Source organism: Taudactylus pleione, unplaced genomic scaffold (assembly GCF_031769625.1).
Source record: "Taudactylus pleione unplaced genomic scaffold, aTauple2 ptg000065l, whole genome shotgun sequence".
NCBI lineage: Eukaryota > Metazoa > Chordata > Amphibia > Anura > Myobatrachidae > Taudactylus > Taudactylus pleione.
In genome coordinates, this window is record NW_028284467.1 from 10,580,649 (window position 1) to 10,606,748 (window position 26,100).

Consider the following 26,100-nt stretch of genomic DNA (forward strand, 5'->3'; position numbering starts at 1 on the left):
TTTTCTGACTCTCCAGCCCCCAAGCCACCATGAGCCATCCCTTGTTCAACCCCTGCATTCCAGCACCCGGTGCACGTGTACCTCTAGCCCCCCGTCTAGTTACTCCAGCGTTCCAGTGTATATCCTCTAAACGTTCCCGACATTTGGCTTGCCTGTGACTCCGATTTGCCTGATCCTTGGTACTGCGTTTATATCTGGTTCTGACCTCGGCTATTCCCTGTGACCTGATTTTCGTCTGCTCCCTGGTACCTTATTGACTATTTGGTCCTGACTCGGCTTGTTGACTACGCTGAATATTCCCTACGCTCCATCCAGAGTTTCCCAGCACCTGTATAGGGTAACCTATCCTGTGGGCCGTGACCTGTGTGTCGGATGCAGCCAAGTCCATACCTTCTTGCGAGGGTCCCTGGTGAAAACCGCCGGCACAATAGACTCCGCGCCTCAGGAATAGGTCACGTCAATTCCCTAAATACGGGCCGCATCCATAATCTACCCAAGATGACATGTAGACCATGGGCTCAGGAAGTAAGCAGCATAAACGTATCTGTGATGTAGACCACGGGCTCTGGGAGTAAGCAGCATAAACGTGTCTATGATGTAGACCATGAGCTCATGGAGTAAGCATCATAAAATGTGTTTTTGATGTAAACCACGGGCTCAGGGAGTAAGCAGCATAAATGTGTCTGTGATGTGAACCACGGGCTCAGGAAGTAAGCAGTATAAACGTGTCTGTGATGTGGACCATGGGATCAGGGAGTAAGCAGCATAAACGGGCTAAAGCTAGGCCACACATCTAAAGATTATCTGTCCAACCAGCCAACTAGTTGATTTTTTGGAATGAAAATCTGGTAACATATGGTAGTAAATGATGATCAGCAATTTGCTCCTAAATGGTAGAAAACAGATGAAAATGGTCGTTCAGACAAATTTGTTAAATGTTTGATCTAAACAATTTGTTCAAACAACAGTTTTTGTCTATTTTCCAGCTTTTGGGAGCAAATTACTGATTGTCATTTGCTTTCATACTTTACCAGATTTTCATTCCAACCAATCAACTAGTTGGCTGGTTGAATAGATTATCTTTATATGTGTGGCCAGTTTAAGGGAGTAAGCAGCATAAACATGTCTGTGATGTAGACCATGGGCTCAGGGAGAAGGCTGCATAAACTTGTCTGCGATGTAGACCACGAGCTCAGGGAGTAAGCAGCATAAACGGGCTCTGGGTGTAAGCAGCATAAACGTGTCTGTGATGTAGACCACGGGCTCAGGGATTAAGCAGCATAAACGTGTCTGATGTAGACCAGGGCTCAGGGAGTAAGCAGCATAAACGTGTCTGTGATGTAGACCATGGGCTCAAAGAGTAAGCAGCATAAAACGTGTTTTTGATGTAAACCACAGGCTCAAGATGTAAGCAGCATAAATGTGTCTGTGATGTGGGCCACGGGCTCAGGGAGTAAGCAGCATAAATGTGTCTGTGATGTGGACCATGGGATCAGGGGGTAAGCAGCATAAATGGGCTGAGGACGTAAGCAGCATAAATGTGTCTGTGATGTAGACCATGGGATCAGGGAGTAAGCAGCATAAACGGGCTCAGGGAGTAAGCAGCATAAACGTGTCTGTGATGTATACCACAGGCTCATGGAGTAAGCAGTATAAAACGTGTTTTTGATGTAAACCACAGGCTGAGGGAGTAAGCAGCATAAACATATCTGTGATGTAGACCTCGGGCTCAGGGAGAAAGTAGCATAAACGTGTCTGTGATGTAGACCATAGGCTCAGGGAGTAAGCAGCATAAACGTTTCTGTTATGTAGACCATAGGCTCAGGGAGTAAGCAGCATAAACGTTTCTGTTATGTAGACCATAGGCTCAGGGAGTAAGCAGCATAAACGTTTCTGTTATGTAGACCATAGGTTCAGGGAGTAAGCACTATAAATGTTTCTGTGATGTAGACCACAGTCTCATGGAGTAAGCTGCATATGACGTGTTTTTGATGTAGACCACAGGCTTGGGAAGTAAGCAGCATAAATGTGTCTATGATGTAGACAACTGACTCCAGGAGTAAGCAGCATAAAGCGTGTTGTGATATAAACCACAGGCTCAGGGAGTAAGCAGCATAAACATGTCTGTTATGTAGACTATGGGCTCATGGAGTAAGCTGCATAAAACGTGTTTTTGATGTAGACAACAGGCTTAGGAAGTAAGCAGCATAAATGTGTCTATGATGTAGACAATTGGCTCATGGAGTAAGCAGTATAAAATGTGTTTTTGATGTAGACCTCGGGCTCATGGAGTAAGCAGAATAAAACGTGTTTTTGATGTAAACCACAGACTCAGGGAGTAAGTAGCATAAACGTATCTATGATGTAGACCTTGGGCTCAGGGAGTAAGCACCATAAAACGGGTTGTGATATAACCCACAGGCTCACGGAATAAGCAGCATAAACGTATCTATGATATAGACCATGGGCTCAGGGAGAAAGCAGCATAAACATGTCTGTGATGTAGACCATGGGCTCAGGGAGAAAGCAGCATAAACTCGTCTGTGATGTAGACCACGGGCTCAGGGAGAAAGCAGCATAAATGTGTCTGTGATGTAGACCACGGGCTCATGGCGTAAGCAGTATAAAACGTGTTTTTGATGTAGACCACAGGCTCAGGGAGTAAGCAGCTTAACGAGTCAGTGATGAAGACCTCGGGCTCATGGAGTAAGCAGAATAAAACGTGTTTTTGATGTAAACCACAGGCTCAGGGAGTAAGTAGCATAAACGTATCTATGATGTAGACCTTGGGCTCAGGGAGTAAGCAGCATAAAACGGGTTGTGATATAACCCACAGGCTCACGGAATAAGCAGCATAAACGTATCTATGATATAGACCATGGGCTCAGGGAGAAAGCAACATAAACGTGTCTGTGATGTAGACCATGGGCTCAGGGAGAAAGCAGCATAAACTTGTCTGTGATGTAGACCACGGGCTCAGGGACAAAGCAACATAAACGTGTCTGTGATGTAGACCATGGGCTCAGGGAGAAAGCAGCATAAACTTGTCTGTGATGTAGACCACGGGCTCAGGGAGAAAGCAGCATAAACGTGTCTGTGATGTAGACCACGGGCTCATGGCGAAAGCAGTATAAAACGTGTTTTTTATGTAAACCACAGGCTCAGGGAGTAAGCAGCATAAACGTATCTGTGTAGACCTTGGGCTCTGGGAGTAAGCAGCATAAAACTGGTTGTGATATAAACCACAGGCTCACGGAGGAAGCAACATAAACGTGTCTTTTATGTAGACCATTTGTTCAGGAAGTAAGCAGCATAAACATGTCTGTGATGTAGACCATGGGCTCAGGGAGTAAGCAGTATAAAAAGTGTCTCTGAAGTACCTATGGTTAATGTTGATCAACTGACCGGATACCTGGATATCATACAGGCGGAGTGGTTTGTGTTTTTTTCTATACTGTCGTTAGCATAGAACACTTTTGTGTCATATATAAACAACTGGCTGATATAATGCCTGTGTGAATTATACAGAAGGAAACCAGAAATATACAGCAATGTATCTGCAAAGTGGCATCAACACATGTAGGAAATTATTACTGCAGTGCAAACGGTAAAAACAAAGTACCAACTTCCTAAACTAATGTTTTGATTTAAATACTGCATGACTACACAGCATTAATTGTGTATTTCCCTTTCTACTTCAGGGTCCATAGGGGGTCCACAGGGTTGACCTTGGGGTATAGCTGGATCTGGATCCACGGGCACCACGCAGTTAAAGCTTTGCTGCTCCCAGGATGCACTTGGGTCCGTCCTCCTCTATACCCCGCCCCGGCCACAGGCACCTCAGTTTTAGTTGGTGCCCGGCCGGAGTCGGGTCACCCTGTCGCAGTGGGGCTGCAGGAGCAGCCCCTAAGCTTTATTTTAAAAGAGAAATTTTTTATTTTTTTCTACTTTTTTTACACTGTTAGAGCGGCAGCATCAGACTGTCCTTTAGGACGTCCATGCTGCCACTCCTTCTCCCCGCTGGCGCCGCGACGCCAGTACAGCTCTGGGGATCGCGGCGGGACCCCAGAGCCTGTACTAGCCGGGCTATGGGGACTCCCTTGACTGCTGCCGGACGCGACGGGGATCAGGTAAGCCGCGGGTCGCCGCGTGCGGCGGGCCGCGGATACTTCAATGCAGTCAGGAGCCTCCGGTCTCTGGGGACAGACCGGAGGCGCTAGCGGCGGCGGCGGGCTCCCCCTCAATTGAGGAATACCCCGCGTGTACGCTAGACCACCAGGGTATCAGGCTGGTAGCGGGACCGGCAACCCGGGGGTTAATTGCTAGCCAGGGGAGGCAGCCTTCCCTGTCTAGCGGCTCCTCCCCTCAGCTCAGCGCGCCTTTCAACTAGGAGTCTGGCGTCGCTGAGCTGCTCTTATCTCTCGGCCACTCCTCCTCTGAGGTCTCCGGCGGCCATCTTTACTGGCACATCGCAGACTCCCAGGCGGTATCAAGTGGACCGGTCCCCCTGTGTACCTCTCCCCTGCTAAAGGACAGTGTACACAGCGCTATAGCCCTCCCAGACACTGAATCTGGGCGGTTGATTGTAGCGGAAGGTGCAGTGAGTACTAACTTTTCTGCATTGTATGTGACTATTGCTAGTGCTGCCTGTCTGTGACTTATTCTCCATTACTGTCAGCTTATAACTATCCCTTTCCTTCTCCTACGGCCCGGCAGGTGTGTGGGGGAAGGGCGTTTTTCTGAGACCCTCACTTATATAAAACACGTATTTGTGGGGTCAGTCACATACTGTTGTGTGCTACACAGTACCATATCTGGGCTGTTGTGTCGCATACTGGTGAGTGCGCAGGTGTTAAAACCGTAATTCCTCTGGTGATACCTATTTCTTGTGATTTACGGTATCATGTCTGATGAGGAGACTGAGCGCTCTGTGGCTCCTGTGCTATTTTCCTGCAGACGCTGTGCTGCTGGAGTTGATGGGGAGGACTTATCTCAGGATGGTCTGTGCGGGCGGTGCCAGCTGGTACCGGGCCCCTCCAACCCCCCTGTATCACAGGACCCTCCTTGGGCGATGTTTTCACAGGTGCTGGCGTCTATTGCGGACCGGTTATCGGTCCCATCAGCGGTCCCTTCTAGGGCGTTACCGCAGCCCACCATCCCCCATTCCACGAGGGTTCCACAAATGTTGCGGTCTTCCCCCGGGGCCCAGACTGTGGGTCCTTACTCGGGACTGCCTGTGTATGTGCAGTCTTCCCCAGGGACGCGTCAGTCTGTAGTGCCTTTGCAGAGTTTTGCTCCGACGACTCCTCCGCCTTGGGTGGATGTTCTATCCAGCTCCGTACAGAGTCTGGCGGCTTCATCCTCGGCGTTTCAGTCCATGTTGCAAGGTGATGTGCCACCAAGGGTGTCTAAACGTCCGGTTGTGAGTTCACTAGCTGCGCAGTTGTCGGACTCGGAAGTGTCCTCAGATGATGGAGAAATCCATGAGGACTCTGACTCTGATGTCATGGGGCAGGAGGTGGAAGCTAAGTCCTCCATTAATGTTCCAGCCTTAGTTAGGGCGGTGCGGGCTATCCTACATGTTGAGGATGATGCGCCGGCTCCTAGGTCGAAAAAGGCCAAGGTGACCTCAACTGTGTTCCCCCTGTCTGATCAATTATCGGATCATATGGCGGCGGCCTGGCAATTACCTAGTAAGAGGTTCCATCCACAGAAGAGGTTGGCGGCGAACTATCCTTTTCCTGAAGCTCATTGCAGGAAATGGGAAACTCCGCCGGCGGTGGATTCCCACGTTACCCGCTTGATCAAAAGCGCGACGCTGCCATTGCCGTCTATCTCCTCTTTGAAGGATCCCACGGACAGGAAGGTGGAGACTTGTTTAAAGTCCATTTATTCTCTTTCCGGGGCGGTGGCTCGCCCGTCCATGGCTATCTCCTGGGTGGCTAAAGCCATTGAGGCATGGGCCAATGCCTTGGAGGATACCTTTCCTGATGAGGCTCCGGATATCCAGAGAGCGTTAGTGGGACAGATGCGGGATGCAGCTTCCTATATTGGGGAAGCGTCTTTGGATGCCAGCCTGCTCACTTCTAGGGTGTCGGCTGCAGCGGTGTCTGCTCGGCGCTCCCTGTGGCTGAGGTCCTGGAGGGCTGATGCAGATTCAAAAAAGGGTCTGGATGCCTTGCCTTTTAATGGTGATTTACTATTTGTTCCGGATTTGGACAGAATAGTGGATACTTTGGCTAAGTCCAAGTCGGCTTTTCTCCCTTCGGCCTCTGCGCCGGCTAAAGTGAGGAGCTCTGCCTTTCGGTCCTTTCGGGTTCAGGGTAAGGCCAAGGGCCAGTCCTTCCCGAGACATTCGGTGACCAAGGCCGCACCCAAGCCCAAGAAGCAGGCATGGAGTGCTCGGCGCCCTTCTTCCAAGCAGGAGGATAAGCCTGCTGCCTGATGGGACGGGCCTCTCTCTGGGGGACCCCAGAGTTGGAGGCCGACTTCTCCAATTCGCCCAGTGTTGGCACAATACCACCACGGATGCCTGGGTTCGAGAAGTAGTCTCTCAGGGGTACGCCCTGTCTTTTCGGTTCAGGCCGCCCCACCAGTTTTTCTGTACGAGTCCTTCTCTGGACAAGACCAAAGCTGGTCAGATTCAGGTAGCTATAGAATCCTTGCTACAAGCAGGGGTCATTGTTCCCGTTCCGCAGTCTCAGCGCGGGACGGGGTACTATTCTACTCTGTTTCTGGTACAGAAACCCAATGGTTCTCATCGCCCTATCCTGAATTTGAAGTCTCTGAACAGATACCTCAGAGTTCCCAGGTTCAGGATGGAAACGTTACGTTCCATCATTCTGGCGATGGAACCCGGGGATTATATGGTCTCCCTCGATATCCAGGACGCCTATCTCCATGTGCCCATAGCACCGGCACATCAGCGGTATCTGAGGTTTGCTATCCTGAACCATCACTACCAATTTCGGGCGTTGCCTTTTGGCCTTTCCACGGCTCCGAGGGTGTTCACCAAGGTGATGGCGGTTATGGCTGCCCACCTTCGGGGTCAGAGTCTACGTCTGTTGCCGTACCTGGACGATCTTCTGTTGCTGGCGAGCTCCCCGGAGGTGCTTCTTCGACATCTCCACCTGACCATTGCTTGTCTTCAAGCACACGGGTGGTTGATAAACTGGAAGAAGTCCTCCCTGATTTCGTCACAGCGGATGGCTCATTTGGGAGCCCTGCTGGATTCTCGTCAGCAGCGGATTTTCCTGACTCCAGAGAAGGTCTCCTCCCTGCAGCTGCGGATACACAGTTGCCTGAGCAGTTGCCGCCTGTCGGTCCATTCAGCTATGAGAGTTCTGGGGTCCATGGTGTCGACATTCGACATGGTGGAATTTGCCCAGTTCCATTCCCGGCCCCTGCAGGGGCTGATTCTATCGGAATGGAACGGGTTACCTCACCGGATCCGCTCTCAGATGCTGGTGTTGTCCGCGGAGGTTCGGCAGTCTTTGGCTTGGTGGCTTCAGACGGCGCATCTGGTCGAGGGGCGCCCCTTTTGGATCCCGGACTGGGTCCTGCTCACGACGGATGCCAGTCTTCGGGGTTGGGGGGCAGTGACCGGCTCATTATCGCTTCAGGGTCGTTGGTCCGCGGAAGAAGCACTTCTCCCCATCAACATCCTGGAACTGCGGGCTGTGTACAGGGCCCTGCAGTCGTCCGGCCCCGCTCTTCACGGAAGGGCGGTTCAGGTGCAGTCCGACAACGCCACCACGGTGGCGTACATCAACCACCAAGGGGGAACTCGCAGTCGGGCAGCAATGTCGGAGGTGTCTCGCATTCTTGCTTGGGCGGAGTGTCACGTTCCAGCGATCTCGGCAGTCTTCATTCCCGGAGTCCTCAATTGGGAGGCGGACTTCCTCAGCCGTCACAATGTGCATCCCGGGGAATGGTCGCTTCACCCAGAGGTGTTTCAGCTACTCGTGGACAGGTGGGGGCTGCCGGAGCTGGACTTGATGGCCTCCCGTCACAATCACAAGTTGCCCGTTTACGGGTCAAGGACAAGAGATGCAGGCGCCTGTCTGGTAGACGCTCTGTCGGTGAAATGGACGTTTCACCTGGCGTATCTGTTTCCTCCGATATCCTTACTTCCTCGGGTTCTGCGGAAATTCAAGCAGGACGGCGGCACGCTCGTGCTGGTGGCTCCGGCGTGGCCCAGACGTCCTTGGTACTCCGATCTGAGGTGCCTCTCCATCGACGCTCCGTACCTTCTTCCTCAGCGTCGGGACCTGTTGTCTCAGGGGCCCTGCCTTTACCCGGATCTGGGTCGGCTGTCTTTGACGGCGTGGCTCTTGAGACAGCCGTCTTGAGGTCTAGGGGTTTCTCCAGTTCAGTGATTGGTACCATGCTTAGGGCACACAAGCCTGCTTCCGCGCGGATTTACCACAGGGTGTGGCGCACTTATTTTCAGTGGTGTGAATCCAGAAACTATGATCCGCAGGTGTTCCGGGTTTCCAGAATCTTGGAATTTCTTCAATCGGGTTTGGACCTCGGCTTACGCCTGGCCTCTCTGAAGGTTCATGTGTCTGCTTTGTCCGTGTGGTTTCAGCGACGGATTGCTACACTGCCAGATGTTTACACCTTTTTCCAAGGTGTTCTCAGGATCCAGCCTCCCTTCGTGCCTCCGGTGGCTCCGTGGGACTTGACGGTGGTACTGAGGGTCTTGCAGGGTCCTCCTTTTGAGCCGCTTGAGTCGGTGGAGCTCAAGTGGCTGACGTTTAAGACCATTTTTCTCCTGGCAATTGCTTCGGCCAGGAGGGTTTCAGAATTGGGGGCGCTTTCCTGTCGCCCTCCTTTTCTGATTTTTCACCAGGACAGGGCAGTGCTCCGCACGCGTCCTGAGTTTTTGCCCAAAGTGGTTTCAAAGTTCCACATTAATCAGGAACTTGTTGTGCCAGCTTTTCAGTCACCTGATCTTTCTGCTGGTGAGGCTTCCTTGGATGTGGTCCGGGCACTTAGAATCTATGTGGACCGGACTGCTTCGGTTAGGAAGTCGGATTCTTTGTTTGTCCTCTTCGGTTTTCACAAGAGGGGTTGGCCTGCCAACAAGCAAACGTTAGCCCGTTGGCTTCGTTCAGTTATTTGTGAGGCTTATGCGCAGGAGGGTTTACCTGTGCCAGCCTCTGTTAAGGCTCATTCCACTCGTTCTGTGGGTCCCTCTTGGGCTGCTAGACGTGGCGCCTCCGCTGTTCAGCTGTGTAAGGCGGCTACTTGGTCTTCAATTCAGACGTTTTTGAGGTTTTATGCGTTTGACACCTTCGCCTCTCAGGATGCATCTTTTGGGCGCCGGGTACTCCTTTCAGCACAGGAGCGTCCCCGCCCTTAGTTGAACTGCTTTGGGACATCCCCAAGGTCAACCCTGTGGACCCCCTATGGACCCTGAAATAGAAAACAAGAGATATGGTAAGAACTTACCTTTGTTATCTCTGTTTCTACGAAGTCCATAGGGTCCACAGGGCGCCCGCCCTGACGCACCTGGCTTCAAATGGGCTGTGTGGCTGGTCACCGGTTTTCCGTCTCCCATTTCTGTGAGTATGGTTTCTTGTGTGTTCCAGTCTTCCTTCTCTCTGTTTAGTCTCCTCCTCCGGCCTTAGCTGCTTACCAACTGAGGTGCCTGTGGCCGGGGCGGGGTATAGAGGAGGACGGACCCAAGTGCATCCTGGGAGCAGCAAAGCTTTAACTGCGTGGTGCCCGTGGATCCAGATCCAGCTATACCCCAAGGTCAACCCTGTGGACCCTATGGACTTCGTAGAAACAGAGATAACAAAGGTAAGTTCTTACCATATCTCTTGTTTTGTTTCATAGTGCAATTTACCATAAGAGATTTGCATAAATCTTTACATTTATTGTTTTTACTTTTGTACATGGATTACTGTACAAATTGTCTAGTGTCAGGAGTTTGTAATCCTTAAAGGACAAACTACATATGTTTTAGGAGATAAATAATGATAATGAATCAAGAGATTAACTAATATTTGCTTGGTGTATAAAATACTTTTGAAATTTAAGTTGTTTAATATTGCTATATATTACCTTTTCTATTACCATTACCATGAATCAGTTTAATCACAACTTTGTATATAATACAACAAGAAAAGTCAGGGAGTCAATAAATTCAGTTTATTGAACATTTTTGAAACTCAACAATTTTTGTTCAACTTTTTTTGAATCGCCATTTCTGCTTCTTCTGGATCTATATTTTTTCCATTGTGATTAGTTAGCATTGATATTCTAAAAGAAATAAACAATTAGTCAGAGGTTTTCTCGTGTTTACATGACAGCGAGCACACTTGCAATACTGTAAAGAAATTCTAAGCATATCATTAAGCGTTGAAACGTTTAGGAATTTAAGAATAGAACTGAGTAGGAGACAAAGATGAGGGTCAATTTAGGCTAAAATAATTGGGCAATATGCTTAAAAGGATCTCCGTATTATAAACTTGACCATGTGTTCCAGACATTTTAGAATTGTGCCCCTTCTAATTATTACAGATGAGTAGTTCAGTTGGGGTTCCCAGTGGAACAGAGTCCCGGCTCAGATCATTTTGAGGGTCTGAGTGGAACCGAGTCCTGGCTCAGATCTTCCCACAAGTCGGATCTCGGATCTAACAACCAGATCTCGCATACTTTTGATTGTAAATAAGTCCCTCCCTCGTGATTTCTGGAGCCAAAATTGGTAAAAAAAACCCATGAAAATTAATGCTACTGATGTTAATAATACTGTAGGAACAAAACAGTTCCAAGTTACATGATTTTAGCTGTTTTTATCAATAATCAATTTTTTATTATTATTATTATTATTATTATTACTATTATTATTACTACGAAAACCAAAACTGAATCAAAAACACTTCAGGGTGGTTTTGCCAAAACCAAAACACGGGGGTCCGCTCACATCTCTACTAATTATGCTTCAATTTCTACACCAGATCACGTTAGCAGTTGTTGGCGTACTGTATCTGAATTGTCGGCCTGATTCAAATCCACACGCAAATGCTATCGCAGCTGCAATATATCACGGATCAGAATTGCAAAAATATGCTAATGATTCCCCCGCCATCCAGTGCTTAGAGACGCCCTCTGAAAGCATCTCAGTTCCAATGCTCATGCACAAAGCCAGAAACGTAGAATGCAAATCAGGGCCCAGGACTGGAGTCCCGGGCCCGGACAATGGCAGAATGGGAGGGGGCCTGCACCCGCTCCTACCCCAATGCACAGCCCACAATACATCCCCACCCTTCCCATGGGCCGATTCCCCTCTTCAAAGTTTAATCCATTACCGCAATGGGGGCGGAGCCAATGCTCTAAGGCCCGCCCCCATACACCCGCGAATCGCGACGTTGTCGAGGGGGCAGAGCCTAATGAAGCGAGGATCCCGGCCACATTAGCATCCTGCTGTTGCATCATTGAGTAATAAGTACTGTATCATATGTATGCGTTTTAGATATGCATGTATGGGTCTGTATGTATGTGTTAGACTGTATATATGTGTGTGTAAATTAGAACCCCCCCCTCTCAGAAAATCTTGCGTTTGCCTCTACCCTTGTTCATTAATTTCTTTTTCCTTTGGAGACGGCGCACATGACGTCATGACATCATGCCACGCTGCCGAGGTCAGAGGAGCTGCAGCGTGTGAGGAGCAGTGCCAGCCAGACCTGGAGATGAAGCCAGAAGGAAGGATCATTCTTCAAGACGATAAGGTAAGTCTTGACTCATGAGACTTAGTGGTACCGGGGGAAGGGGGAGTGAGGGCCCTGCATATTTTGTAAGTCCCGGGCTCCACAATTTCTAATGGTAGCCCTGTCAGGGCCATCAGCCTTCTGAGTAAGTCTAAGGTGCCGCAGACACAGTATGCCTCCAGAGAACTCTCCTGTACACAGCAGCTAATTTATGCACGCTCTGAAGTGGCGTTTAAACGGTCCGGCAAGCCAGCGTTTTTCTAACCACCCCCCCCTACCTCCCCAAACATTGACTACCTATTGCTCACTTTGCAAGTGAATCCTCTGTGTGAGCATAATTGCAAAACTTGCGCTTGCGACATGCAGCTTTCAAGCATACACAATGGCTAACAATCAAACTGTGTAAATATCGGCATTGCATGCGGATCTGAATCAGGCCCTGTGATAAAAAGGTGCCTTAATGAATTCACCTCTGTACAAATAAATACACATGGCCTATTGTAGGGACTAAGGGGTATATTTGGCTCATCTGAGATGCGGATTGGCTGTAATGAATTCGCCCAATATCGCAATGCAATATTTGGATACATCAGAAAGATGTATCAAAGATCGCATGCAGGGACAAAGCTAGCAATAAAGCTCTGTCCCTACGTATCCACTTCACATACTTTTCACAACTGCTCCCCCCCCTGCAACAGAGCCCCCCCCCCCTCATGGATTCCCCCCTAGCTTACACTTACCTGCCTGGTGATTGGTGCTCCTGTGAGGTCCTCTCTCTGGGACTTCGGTCAGCTGGTCTCTGCTTCCAGTCAGTGCAGGAGCCCGGAGACCAGCTGACAGGAGCCCCAGAGGACCTCACCGGAGCACAGATCAACGATCCCTGGATGCAGGTAAGTGGGGTTTTCTTACTTTTTTTTTTGCAGTGATTTAGACCACAAAGCTGATCACAGGGGCCGGCTCCCAGCTGTGCTTTGCCTGTCAGAGCAGAGCAGGAGCTGGGAACTGTGGGAAAAACTCCATCTGAAGGTGACGTCATTATCACAGTATCCCCTGGTATTTTTTCACAATATATATTTAGTACATTTTAGCAGATCACATTTCCCATTACAAGTACAGGCAATGCTATCTGCTTACTAAAAATATGTGAATTGAAGGGATTGGAGTAGTTTTTCATGAAAATAAATTTATGTGATACTAAAATAATGTGAATTGGGTGTGAAAACACCAGTTTCCAAATTATTTTAGTAAAACTAATGTTAATAAATATGCCCCTAAAGGACAGAGTGGAGTATTTGTAATTTCACAGTTGCCTCTTCTCTAACGGGTGCTAATAAAGACCCTCATCAGCAGGAAGAGAGTGTGACCTGTTCTATTTAGGCTTTGTCTCCTTCATGTATTTTCATTTTAATGGAAATAAAAGAGCATATCTATATTGCTTTCTATATCAATTTCCATATTATTATAACTATATTATTGCAATAACCTTAATTGCAAAGCTATAATGCAACCGTATCATTAGATATTTTAAAAATCCCCTTTTGCTATAGTTAAAAGAAAACGCATATTTTGTAACACTTGTGAATTGGTATCTTACTTCAGTGATCCAATCAATATATGCAGACACTCTGGTGAAAACTGTTGGCTTTTGGAAGACATTGCATCCAAGTGATGATACAAAACTGGTCACACCGTGCACTTCATAGCCACCAGCAGCTGGGCAGTTGAGAGGACCGCCAGAATCACCCTGAAATAACATAGAGGGGCTTAGAATGATCAGCTGACTACAGCTCTATTATTCATGCAAGAATTCAATATATACTGTACATTATCAAAACTACAGCAGTATGGTTCCTCCCATTTAATACATTATCAGGAGTAACTACATTTCATTAGGGCAATATCTATGGACAGCAGCTAACCTCATGGCAATATTTTAAGTTGTTGCTGCCATAGACATTGTGGTCATTGATGATTGGTGATGCTCCAAATACCACATGTAATTGTTCTCCCACACATTCTCATGCCTGTCTATACAAGAGATCTCCTACATTAGAAAATAAAAATGTTAACAGGTAATATAATGAAGTAAATAATGGACATATTTTGTAAATTATGCAAAGCTCTGGCAAAGCTCAGAGTACACGTTTATATTTAGTTTATACTCTGAGTTACAGTTTCGAAGAATTTTGTAAATTCACTGAATCATTATTGTCATGAATTGGGCTTCACGAATGACAACCTGAGTAATTGTTTAATACCAATTATTTTCAACCAGCAATTATAAATGTAGTCAAATATTGTGTTCTTAATGCAGCCCATCCCCATAAATATTAACCTATACAAATGATAATTCTAAAAGATCTTTTAAAGCAATTATATTCTTGTGAAAATATAATTAGTATAATATGTAATTATAATAAAATAATATTTATATAATAATGCTCTAAGGTCTGTCCTTACTGCGCAGTACTAGCGCGCCTCAATGTCTCCCACTGCTAGGGAGACAGGACAGGCCTAGCCTAGGAGGAGGATCCATCACACTCCGGGAACGGGGTAAGTATGGGAGAGGGACCAAGGGGAAGGAGGGTGGGTCCATATAAAGCAGAAGGTAGAGCCGGAAGCAGACTTAGGTGACCCGACATGTACCGGATAATAGGTTCCTAGCTGTTGGGCCTGGTGGTGTCAGGTGTCTGTCTTTCTAAAATTCTTCCTGGATGAGGAATCTTGGATGGGGGCTGGATTTCAGCAAGGGGTGGTCTACATTTGTCCTCAGGCTGTAGTTTGGCCATCCTTGTTCTAAGTAGGGATGGTCATTGTTGGGTTAACCATTGATGGTACAGTCTGTGGTTAATCTTGATGGTGTGTAACCACCAGTAGGGGGACTATCGAGACCATTAATGATTTTGCCCAACGATGATCATCTTTGCTCTATTAGTCACTGGGCAGCTGGTCAATCAGAGTTGGTGGTGGGACTTCATGGGTCTTGTGTGCCAAGTGTCTTTTTCACATCTTTTATGCCTGAAAAATGCGCCTTAGTCGCAATCGGATGCAACATGCCACTTCATGAGACTGCATTGATTAAATTGATATGCAACACACTAACCGATTAAACAGAGCAATTGAACGATAACGACATCGTTATTGTTCAATCGCTAGTTAATCAGGCACAAATCAGGCATGCCAATGTCGGAAACTACAAGCGATGCGTGCTTCCGCTGGTCGTTTCCGACATCAATCATCGCCCGAACATGCCAGTTAATCTGCCGATAACGACAGATTGACCATTTTTGGGGATGATGGAGGGTGCCTACACTGAACGACTAATCGTTCAGTGTAGGCACTGCAGGGGATGGGGAACAATGGTACAATTACCTTTAGCCTCTATATGAAACAACAGCTTCAGGATTCAGACTCACCGAGCTGTAACTAGATATTTTGGAGCCCTATGTCAGAAAGAGCATCGTCGCCCAATTCTAGTACAATTGGAGGGTCTGATGCATGTCTAATGACTCCCACCCCGAATTATCTAATGATCCTTAACCCCTAAGGCAGATTCCTGTCTAATTACCCCCCACCACAATGCAGACCCCTGTCTACTGACCTCCACCAGCCGAAATGAAGATCCCTGTCTAATTACCTCCCCCATCCTTAATGCGGACTCATGTCTAATTCCCCCCCGATCCTAATGCAGATCCTTGTTTAATGACCACCCCCCAATGCAGACCCATATCTAATAACCACCTTCCCCTAAGGCAGAACCGTCTAATGACCCCCTGCTCCTAATACAGACTGCTGCATTGGGGTTGGGGGTATTTAGACAGGGATCTGCACATCCATAGTGCCTAGTAATGTACCCCATAATGTCATATGCCATGCACATACTCCTCAACATGAATGCTCACAATGTAGTTTTATTATATACAGTATTATAACTATAAGTGATCCATTCGAAGAGCTTCAGTGGCCAATTCATCATAACTAAAAACTCGATGATAATTATCTTTAGAAATCGCATGGAGTTCTACCTAATTACCGGAGGAATTCATCATTCCTCCTCTCCATAACTATCTATTCCGAAAAGCTGTCATTTTTGTGATGACAGCTTTTCAGAAAATAGATACTTTTCCCGTATCTGCTCTACCTTACCGCAGCTGTAATCAGTGCTGCGCATGCGCCGTTATGTTCACAAAAGGCATGCACAGCAGTGATTATAGCTGCGATAATTCTGTGTGTGTGTGTCCCCTCCTTCGCTCTGCTTCCCTCTCCCACCTACCTGGGCGCCTGGTACACAGGCTGCAGCCGCGGACCCCTGAACCCCCGTCTGAAGATTTTTCTTTTTTAAAATGTATGGTTCTTTTTAAACTTTAACATGTACTCCCCGCTGCAATACTGCTGCCGCCATCGGGTAGCGTCTCCTTTCCGTTCCCTGGTGGTACTTGTAAGTGCAGTTGATTGAAGAAGCAGTTACAAGTGTCACCGGGGAACAGAGGGGAGACGTTACCTGGCAGCAGCAGCAGCATTGCGGAGGGGAGAACCAGGGGCGCCGAGAAGGGGGGGGCGGGTACAGATTACCGGGGCCCGGGCTTCCTGAGGGGCCTGGCGGGGCCCCGGATCCGGCGCCGCTCCCCCTCCCTCAGAGCAGCCCAGCACACAGCGTGTGCTGAGCTGCAGTGGAGACTGCTCGTGGCTGCTGAGCAGCAGCCACAGGAGTCTCCTATGCCTGTGGGGGGAGCGATCACACTGATCGCGCCACCCCTGGCTTTGAGTAGGGCTGAGGGGGCCCAGAGCGCCCCCTCCCCAGCGCTGCAAATCTTTTTTTTTTTCGGGAAGGGGCGTGGCCACGCCTCCCGCAATTAGGCCACGCCCCCTATTACCCGGGCCCGCCGCGGCTCTCAGCGGGCCTGGGGAGAACACAAAGCGCAGCAGCCAGAGCGATGGAGGGAGCCGGAGGAGGACCTGCCCAGCTGACAGCAGGTAAGTATATCCTGCTATACTCCTCCTGAGAGTGGCGGATAGTAACACCATCAAATTACGAAAATACCTAATTTTCGGAATTCTATGAGTAGCATAATTCTACATTCCCATACTAATGTATTTGGGAGTGTGGAAATTAACGCAGACGGACTTAACACAGGAGATATCAGTGATATCTCCTGTATTAAGTGTTAATGAATACTAAAATAACGGTAATTAAGGAAAATGTCCAAATCTTTATTTTAGTGTTGATGAATAATACCCTAATACTTATATAGGTGCTGGCAGGGAGAGGAGGATATAAGGGGAAACAGTCGGGAAGCCGATGGACGGAATCCCGAGCGCCGGCTTCCCAACTGTATAATCCCGGCAAGGGTTAAATGACAAGCGTCGGAATCCCGACGCCTGTCATTTTCCCTACGCCGGGCGCCCGACACCCGGCTTACCGATCAAAGGTAAGCCGGGCGACGGGCGTGGACAGCCGCAGGGGGGGAGGGTTAGGTTTAAGGTTCCCGGGGGGGACTTAGGGTTAGGCACCCCCCTGGGAGGTTAGGTTTAGGCTAGGGGAAGTGGGGGTTAAGGTTAGGCACCCCCAGGGGAGGTTAGGGTTAGGCACCCCTAAGGTAGGGTTAGGGGGTAGAATAAGTTAGAGAATACTTACCTGGGGACGATCAGGATTTTCAGTGATGCCGGGATGTAAACTGAACCCGGATGTACTGTAAGCTGTACAGCAGATTAGCATTATAGTGTCATTGCTAGGAACCAATGCTTATACCAGGGACTGTACCCAGGGAAGAGTCCACTCCTATATATGTGTATATCACAAAGGGCCCTATTTATCACAATCCACATTTCATATGCGAATGTGATGTGATAAAATCAACAAGATTTGCAATACGATATGTGAATACATTGCGTATCAAATATTGCATGAAGGGATAGAGCTTGCTAGAAAGCACTGTCCTGCTAATCCTCTCCGCACACTATTTAGGGTACTTTTCGCAAAAAATACCCTAACAGTGTGACCGTGCATGTGGTGCCAGCCCTCATCCCCCGCCCCCCGCATGATGCCCCCCGCTCCCCTGCTCAGCTTACACTTACCCTCTGTGAGCTCCTCTGTGATTTGGTCATCTGATGGCTGTGCTCCGGTCATCTGCAGGACAAAGAAAAACACTCGCTGCAAGTGGTCATACAGGACCTAATGCACTGAGAAGGATTGTTTGGTGTGACTGCTGCAATAGTGTATAAGGACACATCTGTAGTTAGCTGATTGGAAAGATGATTAAATATAATAAAAACCAACTTACAAAGCATCCAGACTGGATTCCATTGCCACCAGCACACACCATGGTGGTCTTGACTGTATTTCCCCAAAAAGAGTTGGTGGAACAGGTTTCATGAGCTACCACGGGTAGTGGGGCCTCCTGGAGAACAGGGGAAACGGAGCCATTTGCTGTAGAATGTAGATGTGCAAGGTATTCAATAATTAAGCACTGCAATAAAGTTTTTATGTTTATTACAAAACAGGTGTGAAAGTCATTAGAGTGCAGAGGGCCTGATTCACTAACGTACGGAACTGCGATTACACACGTAATCGGCCGATTGTTGCGTTCTGTACAGAGGTGTCTTTAGAGAGGAGGAGGCCAGTGTGCATCCCCTGACACGGGCCCCCTCCTCTCACTCCGCTGACCAGCAGCCGACTGACACAGCTGGCCGGCTCCTGCAGAATCAATAGACTCTGGGCACTAGAGTGTGCCCAGGGTCTATTGCGCATGTGCAGATCGCCGTGGAAATGGTGCGGCCTCCATTTTCCCGGCGATTTCCTCACAGTGCTTGCGCAAAACGCCGGAAAAATGGTCACGGCGGCCATTTTCCAGGGTTTGAACAGCGCTAGGAGACACGACGCGGGACTTCGGAGAGAGGTAAGTAATACAAAGTATGGGGGCAGGGTGCACCGCACGCCCTGCACCCATTATTGATACACCCCTGGTTCTGAGCATGCATCTCAGTGCGCGAACTAGCCAGGGGCTACGCAGACCCATCGCAGAGTGATTGACAGGACGTGCCATTTGTGGGTGGTGACTAAGGGTAGTCGGGTGACCGTAGACGTGCCAGTGCATTTCAACGCCGTGGCAGGGGCGTGCATAAATTAGTCAATGCGATGGTCTGTGCAGCCTGAAGCTTGACAGTGTGCGTGGTTGTTAGAAATTTCTGAGTAAGGCCCTCATTCAGAGCCGTACGCTCTGAGCAGAGCGCACGCTCTGAATGAGGGCCGCCCTCCATAAAAATGGAGCGTCCTCCTGGACGCTCGTATAGCTGTGGGTCACCACCCACAGCCTATACGAGCGTGCAGTTTGATGGCCGCGATGGTCGTGACCATCGCGACCATCGAAACTGCGAGCCGGAGCCTGCGGTTGAGGTTTTCAACCGCAAGGCCCGGAGTGATTTTGGCTCTATCAGAGCCAAAATCACTCCCACTGACATCACTAGTGATGTCAGTGGGCCAGCTTCTGACGGTAGGCGTTCCCTTGGGAACGCCCCCGTCAGGGAGGCACGCCCCCGGCACGCCCACCAAAGGGGGCGTGCTGTCAATCAACATCGACAGCACGCCCCCTTTGATCAGACACAACGAGCGAAGGACTTTCCTTCACTCGTCGCGTCTGGTGCATGCGCACGACGGAGCTCCCTCCGTCGTGCGCATGCTCAGTGCAGACCATCGACCCACTTGCGAGCGGACAGCCGCTCGCAAGTGGGTCTGAATCAGGCCCTAAGTTCAGGGCTTGTGCAAGTGTGCGTGAGGCTGCGATTATACTCGATTGTATACTCGACAGATGGTTTCGCAGTCTTGCTAAACAGTACGTATGTGTGGTAAGTAAAGTGGGCGTCCTTGTGCAGTGCTGCGAGGACATTGAGATTGCAGTGTATTAGCATACTATCGCAGTTGAACTGCGTGCATAATCGCTATTGCATACGCAGTTGCGTATAGTAGTGAATCAGACCCAGATTGCAGTATTGAGAATTAATATAATCAGTCTGACAAATGAGATAATGTTTTGTGATTCTTTATATTCAGTCCATTACTAGGAAAATCCAATTGACTTTTCTTCGCTCAATATGCAGCACACTTTTGAAATTGCAAGAAAGTGAACTATAAACAAATGTGTGGATTTTGTTTGGGAAGTACCACCAAAAAATGTTTGTGGTTCTTGCTTCGGCTTTAATCCCACTTTCCAAGGCCGCAAAACTGAATTCTAGACAAAGGATTTCATAATAAAGTCTGCACTTGAAAATGATAATAATTTTTTTTTTATTATTTTACACAAATTAAACACATAAGGGGCCTGATTCGCTTGTCTCCATCTTTATGCAAATGCAGCTATAAAATCCTTCCCTGGTGTACATCAGTGCATATGAATGTGCAAGAACTGAGTCGCCCACTGCCAGACCCATACACGCAGGGGCGTATTTATAGAGGAGGGTACCCGTGTTCACTTACCATCCGGGGGCCCCTCCTCTCTCTCCGGCCGCCATGGCACACTGACAGGTCCAGTAGACTCCAGGCACTAATCACGCTGTAATACCGACTGCTGCAGCCAGGCCTGTCAAGAGCCGCGCGGGGCCCCGATAAAAAAAGGGGGCATGGTCTAACCGCGGGAGGCATGGCCATGCCCCCGTAGGTAAAAAAAAGTTTTGCAGCGGCGCGAAGCTCTGGCGATGGGGGTCGCAGTGAGCACCCTCAGCTTGGCGCATAACTGATCGCGCCCCCCACAGGCATACTGTAGGAGACTGCTGTGGCTGCTTCTTAGCAGCCGCGAGCAGTCTCCAGGGCAGCCCAGCACACAGCAGTGTGTGCTGAGCTGCTGTGTGATGTAAGAAGGGGGGTGAGCGGCGCCGGACCCCTCCAGCAAACCCGGGCCCGGGTAATTTGTACCTCTCCCTCTCGGCGCCCCTGACTGCAGCTATAGACGCCACCATCGGTCGCACTATCAAAACTTGCATCAGCCCTATGGCAGCTGCAGATTTGTCACCTGAGTATGGCCTCCAAAGTGAATAATTGAGTCTCTGTGTGCACAAACACTTCAGTGACACGCCCATAACACTCCAATAACACGCCACTAACATGCCCATATAACCCACCATCTCCGTGCTTCTGTTTAGCCACCTCCCAGGAACACCCAGCACTTCTCCAAGACATCTCTTATACCGTTAGCAAACTAGTATTCTGCGCTGATGTATATAAATAAATAAACAAGTATATTTGTTATTTATCAATTGTGTATTTATTTTTATGAAGGGTAAAAATAGAAACAGACACTAGTAACATATGATAAAACCATAATATAATAGTTCAAAACAATATTACATCTATTGTAAACATAACCCTACAGACTCAATAAATTATGAAGCGAAAAAGAGCAATATATAAACTATATAACTACACTGAACAAAATGTGTGGAAAGTCCAGTGCAATAGTAGCAGCATTAGTTATCAGTGAAAGACTTCCAGACATATATCAATTATATCTAAATATATCAAGGTTTAAAACTTTAAAAACTGAGTACTCACAAAAAGAAAAAGCTATCGCTCACAGAACTAAAACAGATGGATGGATACTTGTACCATCTCCAGGTGAATTATTGTTGTGCTGTCTTGCAAAGGTCCCGCCAAGCATAGGGGTCTCTAGCGGCAGCCAGGGAGCATCCTCCCTATTAGATGTCAGTGGCCAAATGAAGCCTCCGCCGTGAGATAGTTCAGAGGCACCACCGCTGATATTCCAACTTGTCTCTATAATGCACACCGCAGCTTCATTTCCAAGCAGCACTGTAATGTAGCAAGCGCTCAGTCTGCACTGTAATGTAACAAGCGCACAGTCTGCACTGTAATGTAACAAGCGCACAGTCTGCACTGTAATGTAACAAGCGCACAGTCTGCACTGTAATGTAACAAGCGCTCAGTCTGCACTGTAATGTAACAAGCGCACAGTCTGCACTGTAATGTAGCAAGCGCACAGTCTGCACTGTAATGTAGCAAGCGCACAGTCTGCACTGTAATGTAACAAGCGCACAGTCTGCACTGTAATGTAGCAAGCGCACAGTCTGCACTGTAATGTAGCAAGCGCACAGTCTGCACTGTAATGTAACAAGCGCACAGTCTGCACTGTAATGTAACAAGCGCTCAGTCTGCACTGTAATGTAGCAAGCGCACAGTCTGCACTGTAATGTAGCAAGCGCTCAGTCTGCACTGTAATGTAGCAAGCGCTCAGTCTGCACTGTAATGTAGCAAGCGCTCAGTCTGCACTGTAATGTAGCAAGCGCACAGTCTGCACTGTAATGTAGCAAGCGCACAGTCTGCACTGTAATGTAGCAAGCGCACAGTCTGCACTGTAATGTAACAAGCGCCTATAACACATCCATACGACCCACCATCTCGTGCTTCTGTTTAGCCACCTCTCAGTCACCACCCAGGAACACACAGCACTTCTCCAAGACATCTCTTATGCTGTGTGTCTCAATCGCAGCAGCGACTTTGTGTGTACACTCTGTGTAACGCCTGCACCATAGGAGATTGTTGCGCACACAGAGTAGAAAAACATTACTCAACTCTGTGATCATTGCGTGTGACTCTGAGCCAGGCCCAAATGTGTCGGAATCAGGGGTGTATCTAGACTTTTAGTTAAGTTTCCTCCCCCATTTAAAATCCTGCAGTAAATTTCCCAAGTATTTAGAATTATGCCACAATTTCCCTATTAAAATGTGAAAACTTACTGTCAGTGTAGCCCCACCCTGAAACGATGCAGGGGTGATCATGCGGCAGGATAACCCCATCGCTGGGAAGTTGAGCCAGCTGTACGGCCGTGTTCAGGACAGCTTCTGATGCCAGACGAAGGACTGCAATGTCAAAGCTGCACGGAACATAAGACAAGTAAAAAATACAACAACTTGCTTAAGCTCTTAACTATCTCTTTCACACTGCACTTTTCTTACTATGGCGGTGCCCTGGGATGGCTTAGCTGGGCCAGTTTGGAGGTGTCCTGCGCTCTGGATTTGAATCCTAGTATGTTAGGGACCTACCCTAGAGAGGTTACCTGGATACGGTGGGTAGGCCCATAACCTTGGCCAAGATTATGCTAAAAACCTCTATTGATTGCAAAATTCTATTGCATTTATATATTAATAATAATTTGGAGTTGTGCACCTGAGATTTGTCTGTTTTTGCAACCCTAGGAAACCCTACAGCGGTTGTGGATGTACAAGTACTGCCCTATACTAATTTACAAAAGACATGCCTTCTAACAGATGTCTATACACTTGCATGCTGGTCTGCACGGGACTTTTTTCTGTGAATACGCCCTTATTAAATTATGCCTACATGAAAACGGCCCTTCACACATCGTTCCACCACTCCGGTCATAGGTGTAGATGCATTCAGGATGCAGTTGCATTCTCCTTGTGTGCACTTGTCTTCTAAGCACGCAAGATGCTCTGCGCAATGGATGTAAGTGCATCTCTGCATCAACCCCTATATGGCTAAGGTACAATCTCTGTGATTATTACTATCTTCTCTTATGTATTTGGATGCTTTGTGGGTAAACAGCTTTTGTATGTTATTGAAAGTACTACGGTTTGCAATATTTTTGGGTGTGATTCAGAGGTGGATGCAGGGAAGCCACGGTTTTCCTCTGCACATGCGTCCGGGCCACACTGCACATGCACCGCTATAGTTACTGCACAGAGATGCAGATCAAAATTGCATGGAGAGAATTTTTCTGGCCTTTTCTGGCTGGTAACTGGGGCACTGGTTATCAGTCACGGGCGTGTCGGTGTCAGAGATCGGCGTCAGACATCGGCGACCATGGTCAGTTGGAAATTCTATGTCTGCCATAGGCAGGTGCAACGTCCGATGGTCTGGCTGATGGTGCACCGATAGTTTGTGTTTGTACGCACATCATCAGAATTGCTCCGCAGACAGTGGCCATCTTATAGAATGCCCATCGGCCATGGCATTACCATAAAGATGTAGTAGCGGCTGCTCCGAAACAGGTGTAGCCACTACTGCAATTGCGTCCATCTCTGAATTATCCCCTTTGTCTGATGATTGCAAATGAAACCTATACTGAGCAAGAACCTGACTAGACAGAATAAAAACAATGAAGGAACTGGTAGAAGATACAGATGTAGAAGTGTACATTTATCCAGTGTGGGTAACAATTACACTAATGGTGAATGTGGAGGAGAAGTGGACTTACCCAGCTGCCAGGTTATTGCTGTTCCATCTGGAATGGTATATGACTTTATCCACAGAGATAACCTGCCTGGTGCTCTCGCTCTCAAAAATATTGTGATCTCCGAGAGAAACACGGAAAGTATTCGGGCTAACGGAAAGAAAGTAATGTTATAATTTGTAATAGTATACATAGTACTCTAGGGGGTAAATTTACTAAAGTGAGAGTTTTTAGAAATTAGATTTGGAAGAGATGTTGCCCATAGCAAGCAATCAGATTCTACTTAACATTTAACTAGCACCTTCTAGAAGATAATAGCTAGAATCTGATTGGTTGCTATGGGCAGCATCTCTTCTAAAACTCACTTCTAAAAACTCTCACTTTAGTAAATTTACCCCTAGGTATCAGTACATAGACCAGTGCTAGGCAGCAAGGTAAGTTTAATGGGATTTAACATGTAGGGCCAAATGTAATAGGATGAGAGTTTAGAAAATGTGAGAGTTTAGCAGTAATCTCTCACATTGGTCGAGTTTTATCTTTAAAATGGGAAAACATCTGGATGAGATTTTAAATCGTGAGAGTTTTTTTGAGTATGAAAAACATGCAAGTTTGCTCTGTTGCTTTGTTCTCGGACTCTATTACATTGGCCAAGTTTAAAAAGTGTGAGAAAACTCTCACATTTTCTAAACTCTCACCCTATTACATTTGGCCTGTAGTCTCTTCCTAGAGAGTGTGACAGCTTGTATTTCCCCTGAAGTCTAATATCAGAAACTGGAGAATGTAATAGAGCGCTTATTTTTGGTGACTTATAAGTTGCAACACTTTGAGGCGAGTTTCCAGTGACTTGGGGGTAAGAGATGATTGATGTGAATTAGAGTGTACCTACGTAACTCAACAGCGATTTTCATTGAGTGTCTGCAAGCTGAAGCATGAAAAAGTGTGAAAGGCGACAGCAAGTGCCTTACACCGATGCATTGGGAGTCGGATGTCACCGAGTTATTATCAGCCCTATATACTGTAAGCCATGTTTGTGAATATTAAAATTTGATGGGTATGAGAAGGAAATAGATAAAGGAGGTTGGGAGAGTGGAGTGTTTTGTTGGCATTTGGCGGGGTTGTTATATACAATTACTGATTGATTTGTATTTGTGACTTTGTGTGCTTAGTTGTTTTATTTGAGTCTTTTTTATATCTTTGGTCTTGTGTATGTTAGTCACAGGAGAGCAGAAACCGGTTGGATGATGAAACCGGTTGGGCGTGACTAAACGGTTGACACACACGCAGTTCCCCGACGCCAGACCTATTGGGAAAGTGGGAGACCTGGAAGCGTGGACACTGTGGAAGCAGGATAGCGCTGATGTCTAAGTATACATGTGTGCAAATCGTGTACTTTATCAAGATGTATATCTTGTAGATGATTTTTAATCTGGTGTGAGAGGAATAAATGTTGCTAAGTGCTTTCACTACTGCGCACCCAGTTTTCTTTTTTTAGATTTACCCTCAGGAGAAAAACTGAGATGAAGAAAGCAGCACTAATTAAGGATTTTAAAAGACATGGTGATCTACTGCGTGATCTAAAATATTTCAGAACTAAAACACTTTGTGCTGGACAATTATATGCCATATAATCAGCAACACCATATAAGAAAGTAGCTACCAGCAGAGATGTACACAAATCAATAACTGATCAGCATAATATGAAAAACTGCAACACCCTTATACAATATGAATAAAAAAAGAAGAAAAAGAGGAAGTACAGAGGGGCAATAAGGGGGAGGATGGGTAGGTAGGGGGGTAGAATATGTACCTAGTGTAAAGGATAATGGCAAATCCTGAAGAAGAGCGAGAAGCTACTAGTGGTCTAGGAATAGTATTTGTAGTTGTAGGTGCTCAATATCTTGCATCAGCATTGAAAGAGGAACAGTCTAGAAGGGAGGACAACTAAGTGGCAGTAAATTCATAGAATTTGTCCGCCGCAGTCATAGTGATGTAATCCATGGACATGAAAAAATCTACTCGGTGAACCAATTCCTGAATGGAAGGGGCGACAGGGAAGTGCCAGTGAGTAGGGATTAGAACCTTAGCAGCATTATTGAAACCCTTGACTAGAGACTTTTTATACATTCAGGATTTGAGAATAGGAGAGGAGCCACGAGCCAGGGTCAGTCGAGATGTCCATCCCC

General features: G+C 47.5%; 1 protein-coding gene across 1 annotated transcript in view; it reads right to left on the reverse strand.

Moving 5' to 3' along the window:
• Window positions 1–10,576: 10,576 nt before the first annotated feature.
• The window catches only part of LOC148534672 (chymotrypsin-like elastase family member 1), a 40,315-nt gene continuing 24,791 nt past the window's right edge, over window positions 10,577–26,100 (reverse strand). The window contains exons 4-8 of the mRNA XM_088465870.1: window positions 23,942–24,067; window positions 22,461–22,597; window positions 18,002–18,147; window positions 13,315–13,464; window positions 10,577–10,702 (exon numbers count right to left, since the gene is read on the reverse strand). Coding sequence (XP_088321996.1) covers window positions 10,577–10,702; window positions 13,315–13,464; window positions 18,002–18,147; window positions 22,461–22,597; window positions 23,942–24,067 — 685 coding nt within the window. The remainder of the gene's footprint in view (window positions 10,703–13,314; window positions 13,465–18,001; window positions 18,148–22,460; window positions 22,598–23,941; window positions 24,068–26,100) is intronic.